At 39.9% G+C, this 15873-nt stretch overlaps 1 protein-coding gene across 1 annotated transcript; it reads right to left on the bottom strand.

The window, feature by feature from the left end:
• Window positions 1-2160: 2160 nt before the first annotated feature.
• Window positions 2161-12907, bottom strand: NEUROD4 (neuronal differentiation 4). The gene is made up of 2 exons (XM_027542125.1): window positions 12555-12907; window positions 2161-5649 (listed from the first exon to the last, which is right to left on the bottom strand). Exon 2 carries the CDS (start codon window positions 5638-5640, stop codon window positions 4648-4650), a length of 993 nt encoding a protein of 330 aa, XP_027397926.1. The 5' UTR covers window positions 5641-5649; window positions 12555-12907; the 3' UTR covers window positions 2161-4647.
• Between the last annotated feature and the right edge of the window lie 2966 nt (window positions 12908-15873).

Raw genomic sequence — 15873 nt, 5'->3', positions numbered from 1 at the left:
GGGTTAATCAATTTAATAAAGGTTATTCAATGAGAAGGAAATGGCAACCCACTCCAGCATTCTTGCCTGGGGAATCCCATGGGCAGAGAAGCCTGGCGGGCTATGGTCCATGGGGTCGCAAAGAGTTGGACATGACTGAGCAACTAACACACTGCATTCAACTAGAAAGTTAATAGCTAAAAGAGTACCTGTTAGATCTTGATGCCAATGCTTGCAATTAATGCATGAAGCTGTACACTGAAGATAGCTTTGTGCATTAATAGACAGAAGAAAATAATCTTGAAGATAGTCTGCTCCTATGTTGCAAACAATTTCATTATTTTAATACCTGTAATTTCTTGCTAAAACTTTTTTCTAAAATTTTAAAGGTATGTAAGCTGACCAGCCATGAAATGGATTTCAGCTGTCAGAAAGACGAAGAGTTTCAATAAACAAACCATTGATCTGTGAGCTAGCCTATATCTACATAGGCAGCATACAATTGAAAGTTGAGCATTTCTTGGTGGAAAGAGAGTCTTTCCTCAGGTTCTGTTTCAGAGCTTGGGTATGGGCCAGCCTGGGTCATAGATATAACAGGGTGCCATATGTCATACGGACAATTTGAGAAGTATCAAAAAAATCCCTCCTCTTCCACCAGCTCTAACCTTCTGCAAATATGACATCTTTATGTACCTACCAGCCAACCAGCCAAACAACCAAACCGTTTGGATAAATTATCTAGCTCAAATCCTGGCTCTACCATTCATTAGCAGTGTGAGCTTGAACAGGTTACTCTATGCCTTTGTTTACAATTTGTAAAATGACGGTGATAATAATGTCTCTGTTATAGGAATTGTTTTAGATTAAATGAATATTATACAAATCACCTAGAAAAATGACAGTACATATTAAGCATTCCTAACAGCTAGATGTGATTATCATTGATATCCGTCAATTTATTTGTATTCCTCTAGAATATTCTTTGCTAAATATTCTTTTAACAAGCAGCAAATGACAGACCATTTTATAAGACTATCTTGCACTAGTGTGTGGGTGCTCAGTCGCGACCGAGTCTTTGCAACCCCAACTGCCAGGCTCCTCTGTCCATGGAATTTTCCAGTCAAGATCACTGGAGTGGATTGCCACTCCCTACTCCAGGGGATCTTCCCAACCCAGGGAATGAACCCATGTCTCTTGTATATTGGCAGTTGGATCCTTTACCACTACACAACTTGGGAAGCCCATCAAATGACATGTACATTATTATTCACTTAATATTGCAAAAGATTGGAAAAGTCCAAATTTTGTAACTTAATTTAATCGCATATTATGGTTTTTGCCATGAAATGTTAACCAGCTATAACAAGAAATTGAGATTTTTATGACATATGAAAGAAACGTGATATGCTACCAATAATAGAAAAAAAAGAAGAGGATAAATGAACTTAGTATTTGTACCTAATATCTGTTTACATATTCATAAAAGATCTCTGGTAACTGGTAAACTAAAAATTAAAAATTGATTTCTAGTTAGAGAGTGAGTACTGGACAGATGGAGATTGGGGGTGGGAGGATGACTTTCATTCTTTTTTGTTTCTTAAATATTTTAAACCATTTCTCTACCTTGATTAATCAATAATATTTTATTAAAGTTAATTTTTATCATCATCATTATTATTTCTTTGTCATCAGCAATTATGCATGTAAAAAGGGACCCTGGAAAATTTTAACTGGAAAAATCTGAAAGAAAAAAATCTTGAGAAGGAGCTGTTAACAGGCAGTTGCCAAAAAACATGCCTCATAATTTTTTGAAGAGTTGGTAGGCCCAGCTAAATTTTGGATAATAGTTTATCTTCCTGTGGTCCACCTCTCTGTACATCATCTAAGTCATCTCTTTGATGGCTTAAAATGCTCCAAGCCATAGAGTTCTATAAATCGGGAGATTTTTCTTTTCCTCAATTGCAGATAGTTGATTATGTGAGTGGCAGAGTGCATCTAGGCTTCTAACTACTTGGTTTAGACCTTTCAAATCTTCTGGAAAGATCAGTTGAAATATGGGATGTATAAATCCTCCAGACGGGCCAGCAGTCCTGCTGTTGCTCATAGGATTTAGAGCCCAAGAAAATTAATAGGTGAAAATACAGAAAATCTCTGAAGACTGACAATGCAAACACAACACAATGTCTATTAAGACTCACAGCTTTATTTCTGCTAGAAAAAGAGGAAAAACATTTTTTTTTTTTTTTTACAAAATGTTTAAACAATTGTTTTGCATTATTGGATAAAGTCCCCAGAAGAAAAAGACCATCCAGGGTTGGAGAGTAGGTTCTTTCCAATTACACGGCATTTACAAATTTTATTCAATTATGAAATCTCTGAACAATCCCACACTGGTTCACAGATACCATAGTCCCTAAAAGCATAAACAATGAGCCAAAATGATTGGCTCATCTTAGAGTGAAGAAAAAAAATCTAAGAAATATTAACTTGCATAGCCATTCAAATTATTGCTGCTTTTTATAAAATTCTTATAGGTAACTTTGCACTAACTTTCTCCTTTGCCCTCACCCCAAAACTCAGGAATTCCTAGCAAAATTATGAGCTACTTTCCAAATGAAGTCTTGGGGAGGGTTTGCAAGCACATGTATACAACCTAAGGAATTTGCATGAAAATGAGAAATAAATTAAATAAATATCTAATAAATAACTCAGACAACATTCATTATCTACAAACTTAAATGCCACAAAATGCTAACTTCAAGGATAGCTTCCCCCACCCCCATAACTTCTCAGGAAGGTAAGAACCAGTATAGACTCAGAAAGCACCTAGGATGGCTTCATCAATCATTTTACTTGTCTATTCCCTCTAGGGCAAATCACGGTGAGGGGAGCCACTTTGGTGGCTGATGGGGTTTAGGATCTCTCTTCAAGGGTACTTTCAAGTAGATTTACAAATTAAGGGTGCAAAAAAAAGTAAGATTAGTGTTGCAAGCAAAATGGAAAGAAAATGACTTTGGCTATAAGGAGATAATAAGTTAAGGGTAAAAAAAAAGTTGATACACAAATAGTTTGGCAGGTTTTAGGAGTTAGCTGAGCTGTAGAAAATCACATACTAATCTGCCTTATCAATTTTATTCATTGGCCCTATTTGTGTACCCTGCCTGCTTCCTAAACTTATCCTCTCTGGCAGGAGCAGGATATGATCCACTATCATGTAAACCATGTAGGCTTTTGGTTTGTTTTAAATAATTGTTCCGGCAGATTGAACAGGACAGTGAAACTTCTCAGATCACATTTCTCTGGGAAAAAATAAACTTAACAAAATGACTGCTAATATAAAGGAAAGAAGAGTTGCATGAAGAAAATATAACATCCTGCAAATCAGGATAAATCTATGATGAAGACATAGATTGGTAAAAGCATTTGCTGACCTTGGATTTGATTTCTACATCCCTAAGTTTGGTCACTTGAAATGTTATCTACAATATGTAATAACATATTTTAAAAGTGAAGAAGAGGTAATGATTAGTGGGAAAGGAGATAAGGAATTATATATGTTGGAAAAATTCAAGTTTGGTCAATAAATTGACTGGTGCTTGTGCTTTGAGAAAATATGTGTGGGCAGATGTTAGTGGTTTTAGCCATGCTTTCTTTAACCAAATGAAATTCATCTTGCCAAAGAAAACCTAGCGGTTTTCCTATGGACAGGTTAAGAGTCCCAAAATGATGGTTAGTTAGTATCCAATGGCCATTTTATTGCTCTTGAATGTGACCTGGGTTGTTTGCTGATTCCAATAGCAGTACCTGAGCTTCATCAGAATTTCCATGCCTCTCTGGTTATGAAGGTCATGAAATGATTCTCCAAGTCCTGTTGGCTTGGAAGAGTCTAAGGTTTCAGTGTCTTGCTTGCCCCACTTCGAGTACTGAGAAAAGTGCTTTTGAAATGTTATCAAGAATCAAGTTGGTATGAGATCTCTATTACGGTTCTCAAATTACTAAGGAAGATATGTTCAGCTTTCAGCCCAGTAAGAAATAGAGCTAATCTCTTAAAGAACATTATTCACAGTGACAATCAAGGTAGAATGTCAGCCTCTGGAAGCTATTTTTAGATGGATGCAAAGAAGTCCTTTCATCAAGTCTGAAGGACATGCACCTGGTGCTCCTTTGGCACTTCCATCCAATCATTCCACACATAGTGTCCATTTCCTATTACGCCTCAATCCTTCCACCGTTAAGAAGTTTGTAGGAATGACCCCCAAAGTCATAGAATTTCATAACTGTGAAGAACTTTAGAAATTATCTAAACTTAGAACAATTGCCTGATTTACCAGTGAGTAAACAGAGGCCAGAAATGAAAAACGAATTGGCATAGACCATCCAGTGAGTTTTGGCACCACTAGGATAAGACCCAGGGCTTCTGATCAATTTTCACATGATTGTAAACAATCAAATAATTTCTTGTGAGGACCCAAAATAAAGGAATCAATACAATATGAGAAATTGATGAGAAAGGAGGGTGACAGGTTAGGGAGACCCAAACAGCCTAGGACTATTGTGTTTGATATACATCTATAGGGTCCCATTAAGGTCACCGAATCCTCTGCTCAGTGACTTGAGCTATGGAAAATGTCTCCAGGCATCTTTCTCTGAAATGCTGGTCTGACTGCCCTAGTCAGTGAAGATTGTATTGAGTTGGGCCCCAATGCTGTGGTGGGGGTAAGAATCATAGGACATATCTATGGGAACATCATAGCGGGGGGTGCCAGCCTGAAAAGGAGTTGAATGCACATGCCCTGAGCTTAGACTTGCAGCAGGGTAATGTGGCATGAAACTGTAGGACTTATCCAGGTCAGGGGAGCCATCTTGCTTCAAGGAGAAGTTCCCACTGATGCTCAGGGGTGGAGTAAGTGGGCCCTCATAAGGTGGTGTACTGCAGTCAGGTGGGTGGCTCCCAAAAGATGACTCTCCCAAACTCTTGAATACTGGGGGTTTGAGATTAATAAGATGTGTTTCCATATGGCCATAAGGAGGGCTGGGGAGCCCGGGAGATTGATAGTTGAAGTTGTGGACAGAGATGGCAGAGTCACAGATCGATTTCTCCTCACGCTTTTCCAGGAGGACGGACTGAGAGCCCAATTGGAGGCACCCAGCCACCAGGTTGCTTGTAGGCTGAGAGAGCCCTTTACAGAGCATCTCCACAAAGCCCTTCCCTTCAGGTGTCTGTCCAGTTTCTAGGACCTCGGACAAAGCCCAAATATAGTTCCTGGCCAGTCTAAGAGTCTCTATCTTGGAGAGCTTTTGGGTCTTAGAGTAGCATGGCATGACCCTCCTCAGATTGTCCAGGGCATCATTCAGGCCGTGCATCCGGGTCCGTTCCCTAGCATTAGCCTTGACTCTTCGAGCCCTGAATCTCTCAAGGCGAGCTTTTGTCATCTTCTTTTTCTTGGGACCTCTTCTTTTAGGCTTCTCCCCATCTTCTTCCTCCTCTTCTTCCTCCTCAATACTGTCATGATCTTCAGCTAAGCTGCCAAGCATTCCATAAGCACCCAGTCTTCTCTCCTCCTCCTTTGCCTCATTCTGAGAGGCCAGACCTTTGTCCATCCAAGATGGTGCGTTGACCAACTCTGTCATCTCCTTGGGTTTCACATAAGCTTTTGCCATCTCCAGACTCTGGGAAGAAAAACAGCAATGGTTAGTGCCTGTGGACATTTGACTTGGTTTAAAGTTAAACTTTCTTTTTACATCTTAGATGTAAAGCACGGAATTTGTGTTGGAATTCAACTTATGATTATCTATCCCAAACCCTCAACTCTAAATAACAAATCTAAACTCAAGTAAATGCCCAGCACACTCATTGAACTGTAGTATTTATAAGAAAGTCAACTATAGAAAAAGGAAATTGACTTGATTATTCATTGCAGAGTCAACACCTAACTCTTTTTATTCTCCAGTTCTTCATCTCATGGATATTTTATTCCAAAATAGCTGATATACCACTCAAAACATGTTTTTCTTTCTTTGCAGAATCAGATCACAAAAGAAAATAGCTAAGGTGGGCATATAAATTATTGTCCAAATACAGAAACTTCTGAAAGGGAAAGAAGATGCTGAAGTAGTTATAATTAGATAATATGTAAACAATAATTGTAGTTGTTGCAAAATTTTAAAGCATATCAAGTGATAATATTAATAAATTGTTGTATATTTACATCACAAAATAAATGAGAAACTGTAGTGAGATCATTCAGAGTTTATGTTCTACAAAGGACTACTCAATCTCTATTTAGAGACATATCTCTTACATCTAACCCCAGCATCCCTTGTTTCCCACTGTCTCTGCTTGTACACCATATGATCATGAAATATTTCTCTCACCATGGCCAAAAGAGCACTTAGGTTTTTTGGTAAGCACCTTGTGGTCTGCCTAATGTTAGTGGTGTTAGAGGTATTAGTCACATGGTGTCTAGAAAGAATCAGGAAAACAGAGGAGGTTGCCATTGATTATCTTTCAAATCCACCCATATGTTAAAAGTGAGAACTCTTCATTGAACATGTATCTCACATCACCAGACAAGAAAATAGCAGCTGCTAGAATTACAAGCCAGAGTTCTACCAAACCTATTTAAGATTATCTTCATGCAACTATTATAATAAGATTTCATTAAAAATGAAAAATCTGGAACAGATTTTACACTTCACCAAACAGTGACTGCAAACATAGCAAAAGACTATTTCAGGCAAACATGCAAATAGTCTAACTATTTTAACTCACCTGCCTAACAGACACTGTTTAGTCAGAATTTTCTATGAAAAAATAGTAAAACTTATTTGAAAACCAAAAGAGACTAGTTGTTTAGTCAACATTTAGCATTCAATTCTGGAAGAGCCTGAATTGTTTTGAGATTTGTTGAGAGATTTGTAGGTATATAATTTACCAAATAAAAGTATCTGCTAAACTCCATTGGGCCATCCCAGTTCACCAGCTAGTTTTTGAGATGTTAAACCCTCCATCACCTTTGTATATCAGAAAGGGGAGAACATGATAAGTGTTTTTTGATGCTTGAGGCTTGAGCCTCAAATCAATGAATGCAGGAATTAGTATGTAGCTTTTAAAAGTATAAATATATGGTTTGATGGTTTCTGGTAATCTGAGCTTGTTTTCCTTGTAACCTCATTTACCTCCTATAAATAATTAATGCGACTGCATGGCAAAAACAGCCTAGGTTTCATGTTAATCAGCAAGGAAATCATGTCAGCTTGACTTACTCACTTAATAAGGCTTCCTGGGTAAGCAGCTTTATTGAAAACACACGTTCAAACCTATTGGTCAACTGGCTGCCCAGGCCAAATCAGAAAATCCCACTTTTAATATGGATGATGGAGCTTGTGTGCTGAGCTGCACTTCTAACGCAGGCAAATATCCAGAGGGAGGGTGAAAGACCTAATTAACTTTCTGTTAAAGTAACACAGACCTTCCAGAGGCAGGTGCACTCTGAGGCCAGAGAGGACGGAGTGGGCTTGGGAAACCAAATGTTCCACACATCACTGTAATACCGTTTGTGTAGTCTTAGAGCAAAATGTTGAGGAGTCTCTCCTTTCAGGAGACTCTGATGCTCATTTTATAGTTGAGGTCACTGCAGGTCAGGTAGATTAAGTAATGGGAATATGAAGACATAGAGCAGGTAGAGTAAGACATAGCACCAGTTCTTCTGATTCCAAATACTAGGTTTTATGCTTTTGTTCCTTTTTATTTTCATCACAGCTACCAGAAGAAACAAAGAGACTTTGACTTCAGGAGATGTGGGTCAGTAGAGCTAAGTCAATAGGAAATGATCCTCATCCAAAGGGAGGCTTATTTAAGAGTTCTCTGCTTTCTAAACTCTTATATTCCAGGATTCCTTCCTCTTCAAGCTAGATTCTTGTTGTTTTTCATTTATTCTCCCCTCCTTTTTTTAAAAACTCTGTTTCCTTCTCCTTTGTGACTTTCTTCTCTTTCTCTCATCTCCTTTTCATTGTCATCATTAGCATTGGGTGGTACATACATGCATGAAGAGGATAGAAGGAAGATGCAGGAGAGTTTCCTCAATTGTCCTAAAACCAAATACTATCCTAGCCTCTGCATTTGAGTTTTTTTATCATTCCCACCTCTGGACACTAGCCAAGTGCTGTCTACCCTCACACCCATCACAACATGGGATTAGATCAGAACAGACTACATTTTGCCTTTAACATAATTGGATGGTTTCTGTAAGAGCTGCTTTCAAATCAGATTTACAGCAGGTATAAAGGAAAATAGCCAAAAGACTTTGACTAAAACAATTAAAAGGGCAACAAGTTTTCATCTTTGTTCTCTTACTGACCATAGAAAGGACATAGATAGCTCCAGTTTAACTTTCTCTATTCCCATAAATTCTGGTCCATAAGCTCTTAGAGAATCCCATGAATATATAGTGTGGTTTCAAAACATGGAAGCTGGAATAACACACATTCTAGTCCCAACTCTTTTAATTCCTGGTAATTGTTCCCAAACACAGTACATAAGCTCTCTGATCTTTCACTTCCTCTTTGATAAAGTGAGGATAAGATATATTCTATGTGGTTTTGCAAGACAAAAAATATGAGAAAGGATTTTGTAAACTTTTGATGATATAAAACATTGTCCATATATTTATTTGTTTTGTGTTTATTCTGGGGTTTTCTTATCAAATTCATTCACACATCTGCTTATTCAGAAATACAAATTATTCCTCATGGGTGAATAGTAAAAGGAAACTGTATTAATTACTGTGACCCTTATTATCTGGATGGAACCTCCTCTGATTGGCTCAGATCATCTGACAATTGCCTAATAACCTTCCCTTTTACCCAATATGGCTAGACAGCACAAACCCTGGAGTCAGATTGTGCATGCGTGCTCATTTACTCAGTCCCCTTTGACTCTTTGCATCCCCATGGACTATAGTATCTCCTGTGTCTCCTGCATTGGCAGGCAGAAGCTCTACCATTGAGCCACTACCTGAGTTCAGATTTCAGCTCAATTACTTACCAAATATGTGGTCTTAAGCACGTTTCATAATCTTTCTGTCCAGTCTTCTCTTTAAAATAGGAATAATCGTAGGAATACCTCACTAATTTATTGTGAGCATAAATACATTTAAAGACTTCGAATAGTGCCAGATATTGTAAATGCCATGTGCTGCTGCTGCTGCTGCTAAGTCGCTTCAGTTGTGTCCGACTCTGTGCGACCCCATAGACGGCAGTCCACTAGGATCCCCCGTCCCTGGGATTCTCCAGGCAAGAACACTGGAGTGGGTTGCCATTTCCTTCTCCAATTCATGAAAGTGAAAAGTGAAAGTGAAGTCACTGAGTCATGTCCAGCTCTCAGCGACCCCATGGACTGCAGCCCACCAGGCTCCTCCATCCATGGGATTTTCCAGGCAAGAGTACTGGAGTGGGGTGCCATTGCCTTCTCCCAAATGCCATGTAGTTGTGAGGTATTTTGTTCCTAAAGTTCACCATGAATTTTTCTGGCCACATGGACAAAATAGGTGTAATTACAGTCTATGCTTAATGTTGATTTTATGCCAGCAAAAGCCAATGGCTCCATCTCAACACCAATTTCAAATACTGCCCTGATAAACCCTCTCCCCCAACCTCCTAATGAAATGAAATTTCAAAGCTCCTATTCTGTTACAAACGATGAGGGAACAGAACTCTATCCTTTGCCTCTGCTGTGTTGACTAAAACTCTTCTACCATGTTCCAGAAGGAAGTTAACCTCTTTTATCCTGTTTTATAATTCCAAGAGAGCAGTTGACTGGACTCCTCCTCAGTCACATGAATTTTCAGGGTCATAAAGTTTCTGGTGGAATAGAGACCACCCTTGGCACTTGGACATTTTTCCTTTGTCTCTGTTTAGACAATATTTGGGATAAGACTTTCCTACCAGAATCAAGGGCCAGACCACTGAGAAGAAAAATCAAGAGTCTCTTAAATAGAAATAAAAGCCAGGATTGCCCAAAGATACAGAAGAAAACCTTTCCTTTGACTTTTTCTACCTAAATATCTTTAATTCATCAGAAGGTCAGCAGGGGAAAAAAGATAAACATCCAGTTTTTTATCTGAGAGTTGAAAATGTGTGCGATGTGCTTCTGAGTTTCAATCAAGGAAACCAACTTGGCTGTGTCCAGAACAGGTAAGTAATTCTACCATGGTTCTCAGCCTGTTAATGAACCAGCTCCAAGGTGTATCGAAAAAAGCATGAAATCGAAACTGTGTTCCATCACTCACTTATTATATGAGCACAAAAAATATTATAATTCTTTTACCCTTGGGGCAAAATGGACATAATATTTTTGTCTTTCATATCTCATTTAGAAGCTTTTATAAAAGCAAGTACTTTGTAAAGTTATTATGCAAATGTAAAGATAAAAGCTGTATGGAAAAATCTATACCACTATTGCACAAAGTTCTGTAATACACAATTTTCAGGTTTTCCCAATTCCTAGAAAAGAAATTAGCTTTCAAAATTTACATGAAGCAGACTCAAATAAGACAAAAATCAATGAATACTGGCTTTGGAGGCACAATACAGGCTCCCCTGTATATCCAAATACATTCTGATCTTTTAAAGCTCATTTTATCTTTTAATCTTAGAATTTGGATTTCCTTATGCGTCTACACTTTATACAGAATTTTTCCCTTTCTTTAGGATTCTTCTGTGAAATTTCAAGTTTGGAAAATTCTCTCAAATTCAATTTTTTCCCTTTTTTTTTTCATTAAAAAAAAAAATCTGTTCTGTAAAACAAAAAGTTTTGCTTAGGCAATGATTATGATGACCTAATACTTTCATCCTTGGTGAAGGGAATGGCAACCCACTCTAGTATTCTTGCCTAGAAAATTCCATGGACAGAGCTGTCTGAAGGGCTACAGTCTATAGTATCCTAAAGAGTTGGACTGTAGGAGGAAATGGCAACCCACCCCAGTCTTCTTGCCTGGAGAATCCCATGGACAGAGGAGCCTGGCAGGCTACAGTCTATGGGGTCTCAAGAGTTGGACATGACTGAGCAAATAAGCACACACAATACTTGCATCACTGGGGCTGAGGTCTTTGGGCATTACTGTCATGTGGGACTGTCCTGGAATTCATCCTACACATTTAGTATTTTTGAGTTGTAAAGAAGTTTCAGTTGATGAATAAGTGAGCAAGGAGTGCTTGCATGTGTGTCTGTAGTGATTAGGTAGTATATTTCCTCTCAAAAGCTGATTGTACTAACTTCACCTCCTGATCCTACGACTAAATCCTAACTACAAAAAGGACAGGGACTATTCAGTCCAGTTTCTTGCAAATGTAAGGATCAGAGAGACTAGACTGTCTTGCTTGGATTTACAGAGTCTTTGCACGGACAACAGAATGCAAACCAGGGTACTCATAAATCACGCTGCCTGGAAACAGCCAGTAGGCTGTTTTGCGCTCTTCCTATTCAACCTTTTGGGTTTCCCTGGTGGCTCAGATGGTAAAGAATCTGCCTGTAATGCAGGAGACCTGGGTTCAATCCCTGGGTCAGGAAGATTCTCTGGAGAAGGGAATGGCTACCCACGCCAGTCTTCTTGCCTGGAGAATTCCATGGACAGAGGATCCTGGCGGCCTACAGTCCATAGGGTTGCAAAAAGTCAGACACAACTGAGGGACTAATACTATTCAACCTTTACACACTTCCACTTTCCTTCTTGATTAATACTTGTACACACACACACACACACCCCTTATCCAGCATAGCTACATCATACTTAAGTTTTCATAGCCTCAGATCCTGATGGTGAACTTTGCCAACAGAAATTACTCAGTCCTTCAGTTTTCCCTCCTTGTTCTTCAGCATTTCATCTCTGGTCCCTCTGTCAAAATGAGGGAGGCATTTTACATATATTATTATTTTTTTGAATATATTTCTAGGGGTAAGTGAATGATAAAAGACAGAGGAGGCAAAACTATACATGGACAATCTTTCTTTTCTGATTGCCCATCTGAAAGAGCTGAGGAAGAGGAAATGTTTCCCCCCTGATGCCAACAGTCTAAGGACTTTTACCCAAGCAAAGGGGGGGCCAATGGTGAAAATATATGCCTTTCTCTCCTTCCCGTTTCTATTTTCATCACTCCTACCCCATTCCCTTCACTCCTCGCATAGTAAAAAATGCTGTGAACTGAATGGTGGATTGGGTCAATTCTTTCAACATATTTGGTGACCCACCTCTTCTTTGGCCCTTTTCTTCTGCATCAATAAAATGGAAAAATAGGTTTGATAGGAATGGTGGATAATTTATAATCCCTATTTTATAAAAGTGATTGGCATATCTGAGTTTCACTTTGAGTGACAGATGCTTGGGAATTAGTGAAATTATTACAATTTTAATATCTGTCCAAAAGCGTTCTTTGCTTCTCCATTCAAGTTTCCTAAATCCTACTCCCTTCTTACTTAGCCCAGAAGAGACTTACCTCACCCTAATTGCTCCTCTAAGTCTACAGAAACTACCCACAGAAACTTCAGTAATCCCCGTACCACCCCATCGCTGGCTCACCTCTGTCAGTAGCAATCCCTGGAGTGAACTCTGTGAATCTGTGTCCCGGAGGAGACTTAGAGAAGCCAAGTCTCCCTGACCATCCAGAGCATAGGAGGAGGTGCTTTTAGCGATCCATGTTAAACCCGGCCACTGCCTCTTAGAATTGCCCCGGGTCTGGTTTCCCTGACTGCTATTCTACTCCTTCCTTGGAGTTCTATATGCTCCTTCAGGACTCCTTTAGGCTGATGCAGCTGATTTAGTCGGTCTTCAGTACCTCCTCCCCCTGGCTAGTTCCCTGGAGTGGAGCTTTCAGGACCACAGCCTCTGGGCAGCTCCTGCTCTCTGGCTGGAGCCTCAGAGTTGCAGCAGTTTTGATTGCTTTCCCAGCTGTCCAGGGAGGGGTGATGCTGCCGGCAATCTAACTCCTCCCCTTCCCCAGATGAAAGGCACGCCCTCTTCAAAGGGCTCCTCTGGTCAGGTCCAGCTGAGCCATGCATTTGTTTGTTTAAATGGGGATAGAGGTTAGTAGGAGGGGAATATGAGAGAAGAGCTGCTGAAGTTGAGAGGTAAAGAAAAAGAGGACTGGACATTTTTGTAGTTAAAAAGATAAGAAATGGGACTTGACCAAAGGGCAATACAGGGAAAGAGAATTGGTGGTAAACTTGGATAAAGGCAAATAAAATACATTGGCCCATGTCTGAAAAGTCAAAAAAAAAAAAAAAACTGAGAAAGATGCATGCCCAGGGCACAGCATCAATGACTGTTATCTTACACATGTGGATTGGTGTCTTGGCTTTAAAACTTCCAAACTCTAAAAGTAGAAGAATTATCTTCCTCTCCCTTTTTTCAAACTTGTCAAACTTATTCCCATTTAAAACCTTTTCATTTTATTTAGTGAATATAGACAAAGCTATATCTATATTTACTATCCTGTTCTTTCAACTTTTCTATTTGTTTGAAATTTTAAAAACAAAAAGCAAATGAATTAAATATTTCATTCTGAGGACACTTAACTCCTCAAATTACAAAGGAGGATCCTGTATTGTTTTTCAAAAAATATATCATTACGCATTCAGGTAGAAAAAGTTCACCTAAGGGTAATGAATTTGGAAGGAAAGAAGGGTCAAGTAATTCCTAAAATTCCTGTGGCATTTTGAAGTTAGATTAAATCACTAGAAGAGAAAAAAGAAAACTACATCTGAAAAGATTTAAAGAAAATACATGTATATGCTTTATGACAGAGAACTATCTGTGGACCAGACTACCAAGTCAAAGTGTGGAAACTTCATCGTAGAGATTGTCAAATTTGGAATACTATCTGGTGTAAAAAATTTACCAAGATCAAATAAATAATTGTGAGTTCCTTTTAAGGTATAAACAATTTTACAATCTTCTAGTCATTCTGAGGAGGAAACGGTTGCATGAACTTTAATAGTTTGACTTCATTTCTGGCATCAATTTTCACATCTGTAAAATGATCTAATCACTTAAGTGTTTTCTAGCAGTAGCAAGATAGGATTCTCAACCTCTTTTTGAAATGACTTGAAGGCAATTCTCCAGGCTTTTTGGAAATCACTTATATTACCAATGTAACAAGCACATGTTTGTGACAGAGATGAAGAGTTATGCCTTATTGTAAGGAAAAGTGCAAAAGTTTAAAATAAAACATAAGTTTTACTGCCAATAAAGTTGAAAGAAATACCGTAGGTTTGAAATTGTTAAATTTTTTCTAATTCTAATATAGGTGTCACATGACTCTTGTCCTTCCCCAAAAGCTAGAAAATAGAAATTAATACTTTGTTTTATACAAAGTTGTTCATAGGAAAATTTCAACGCTCTTACTGATCTTTTTCACATCCCTATCCAGGAAATATCTGCTCAGTAAAATAAACTTCATTTTCAGAGTCATGAAATAACACATGCTAGGAATGGTGAGCTTCTAAAAACCGAATCAAAATCTACTCCTCAGCCAGAGGAAATTTATCCATGGAGGAATTTGTGTTTAAGAGTACAGCTGCAATGAGCACGTATAGGACGGATTGATCTCGTTTGTGTCTTCCGAGCCACCTCCTTGAATGTTTGAGAGCTGATGACACCAGTGGTGTTAGAATCCTGCCCCTGAAATGTTCAGAGGGCAGGGAGGAGATTAGCAGAAAGGTGAACATATTGAGACAAAGATGAGGGTGGGGACAGAACATTCTGTGGGGCTCCTTGCTTTAGCTGACAGATGTGAGGAACTGGACACAATAGGATTAGCGCTCAAAACACGCTTAATTGTGTGTTCGTGTGTGTGCCTGCGCGTGCAGCCTTCGTAGGGAGTCGAGGAGGGTACTGAGTTTTCTTTAAGAGCTGCCTTTTTCAGAGGGAAGGGTGGAATCTGTTTCACCAGGGTCCCCCTCATCACAGCTCTTGGACGGTTAGACACTTGGCTATTCAACTCAGAGGGAGCAGGAAGGCGGCGGTGGGGGCGGGGAGGGGGCGGGGAGGGGGCGGGGTGGGGATGCAGTCGGGAGAGGCCAGGGGTAAGTGGCTGAATGCCGGGCAGTTGGACTCAGTCTCCTCCCCCAACACGGTTTCTGGGCCAGAGGGCCAATCCCCAGCCCTTCCTTCTTTCTCTGCTGCTTTTTGTAAAGCTCTGAGCTAACCTGTTAGAACCATCTGCTGGGCGGGGGAGAAAACGCAACCAGCGCTCAGTGGCCGGCCCACGGGCCTCGCGGCCAGGAGCCATTGAAACGGAGAGGAGGGAGGCAACAGGCAGATTTATGGGCAGCAATCTGTTACCAACCCCCGCCCCCAAGGCCCCTCTGCCAGGAGACAGCTTGATAATCCATCAAGCCCACTAATGAATTAATTAGTATTCCCAGTAATCCCGACCCCCAAAGGGAACTGGCCCGCGGGCCCCTAAGAGCCCTGGAAACTGCCTTCTTCGACCAGACACTGAAGACCAGGGACCAGTGCCTGACATCGGTCCCCAGGGTGCTGAGCTGCAAGCCGCAGAGCCTGTTGGGAAAGATCCCCAGATGTCTGCCTTCTCACCTTCCCTGGGGAGATGGCTGGCTTTTGCTGAATTAAAACCAAATGGAGTCCCAGAGCCATAAATTAGGGACTGTGGAGAGTAGGACGATGAACTTCCAGAAAGTGAGAATTCCGGCTGCCCATATTCCGGGTAAAACTTGAGCAGTTACTAAAGATATTCTCCAAAGACTAGTACAGGGTTGAGGCGGGCCAGGGATGGGGGCAGAAGCTCAGCACTCCGGGCGGGAAATAGTACAGGGTCAAAGATAATTATGAAACAGGTTGGAGCAAAATGACATGAATCCCTACTGAATAAGAAGAC

Source organism: Bos indicus x Bos taurus, chromosome 5, assembly GCF_003369695.1.
Source record: "Bos indicus x Bos taurus breed Angus x Brahman F1 hybrid chromosome 5, Bos_hybrid_MaternalHap_v2.0, whole genome shotgun sequence".
NCBI classification, from domain to species: Eukaryota; Metazoa; Chordata; class Mammalia; order Artiodactyla; family Bovidae; genus Bos; species Bos indicus x Bos taurus.
Note: the sequence above shows the minus strand (reverse complement) of the source record. Positions and strands in the feature narration are given on the sequence as shown.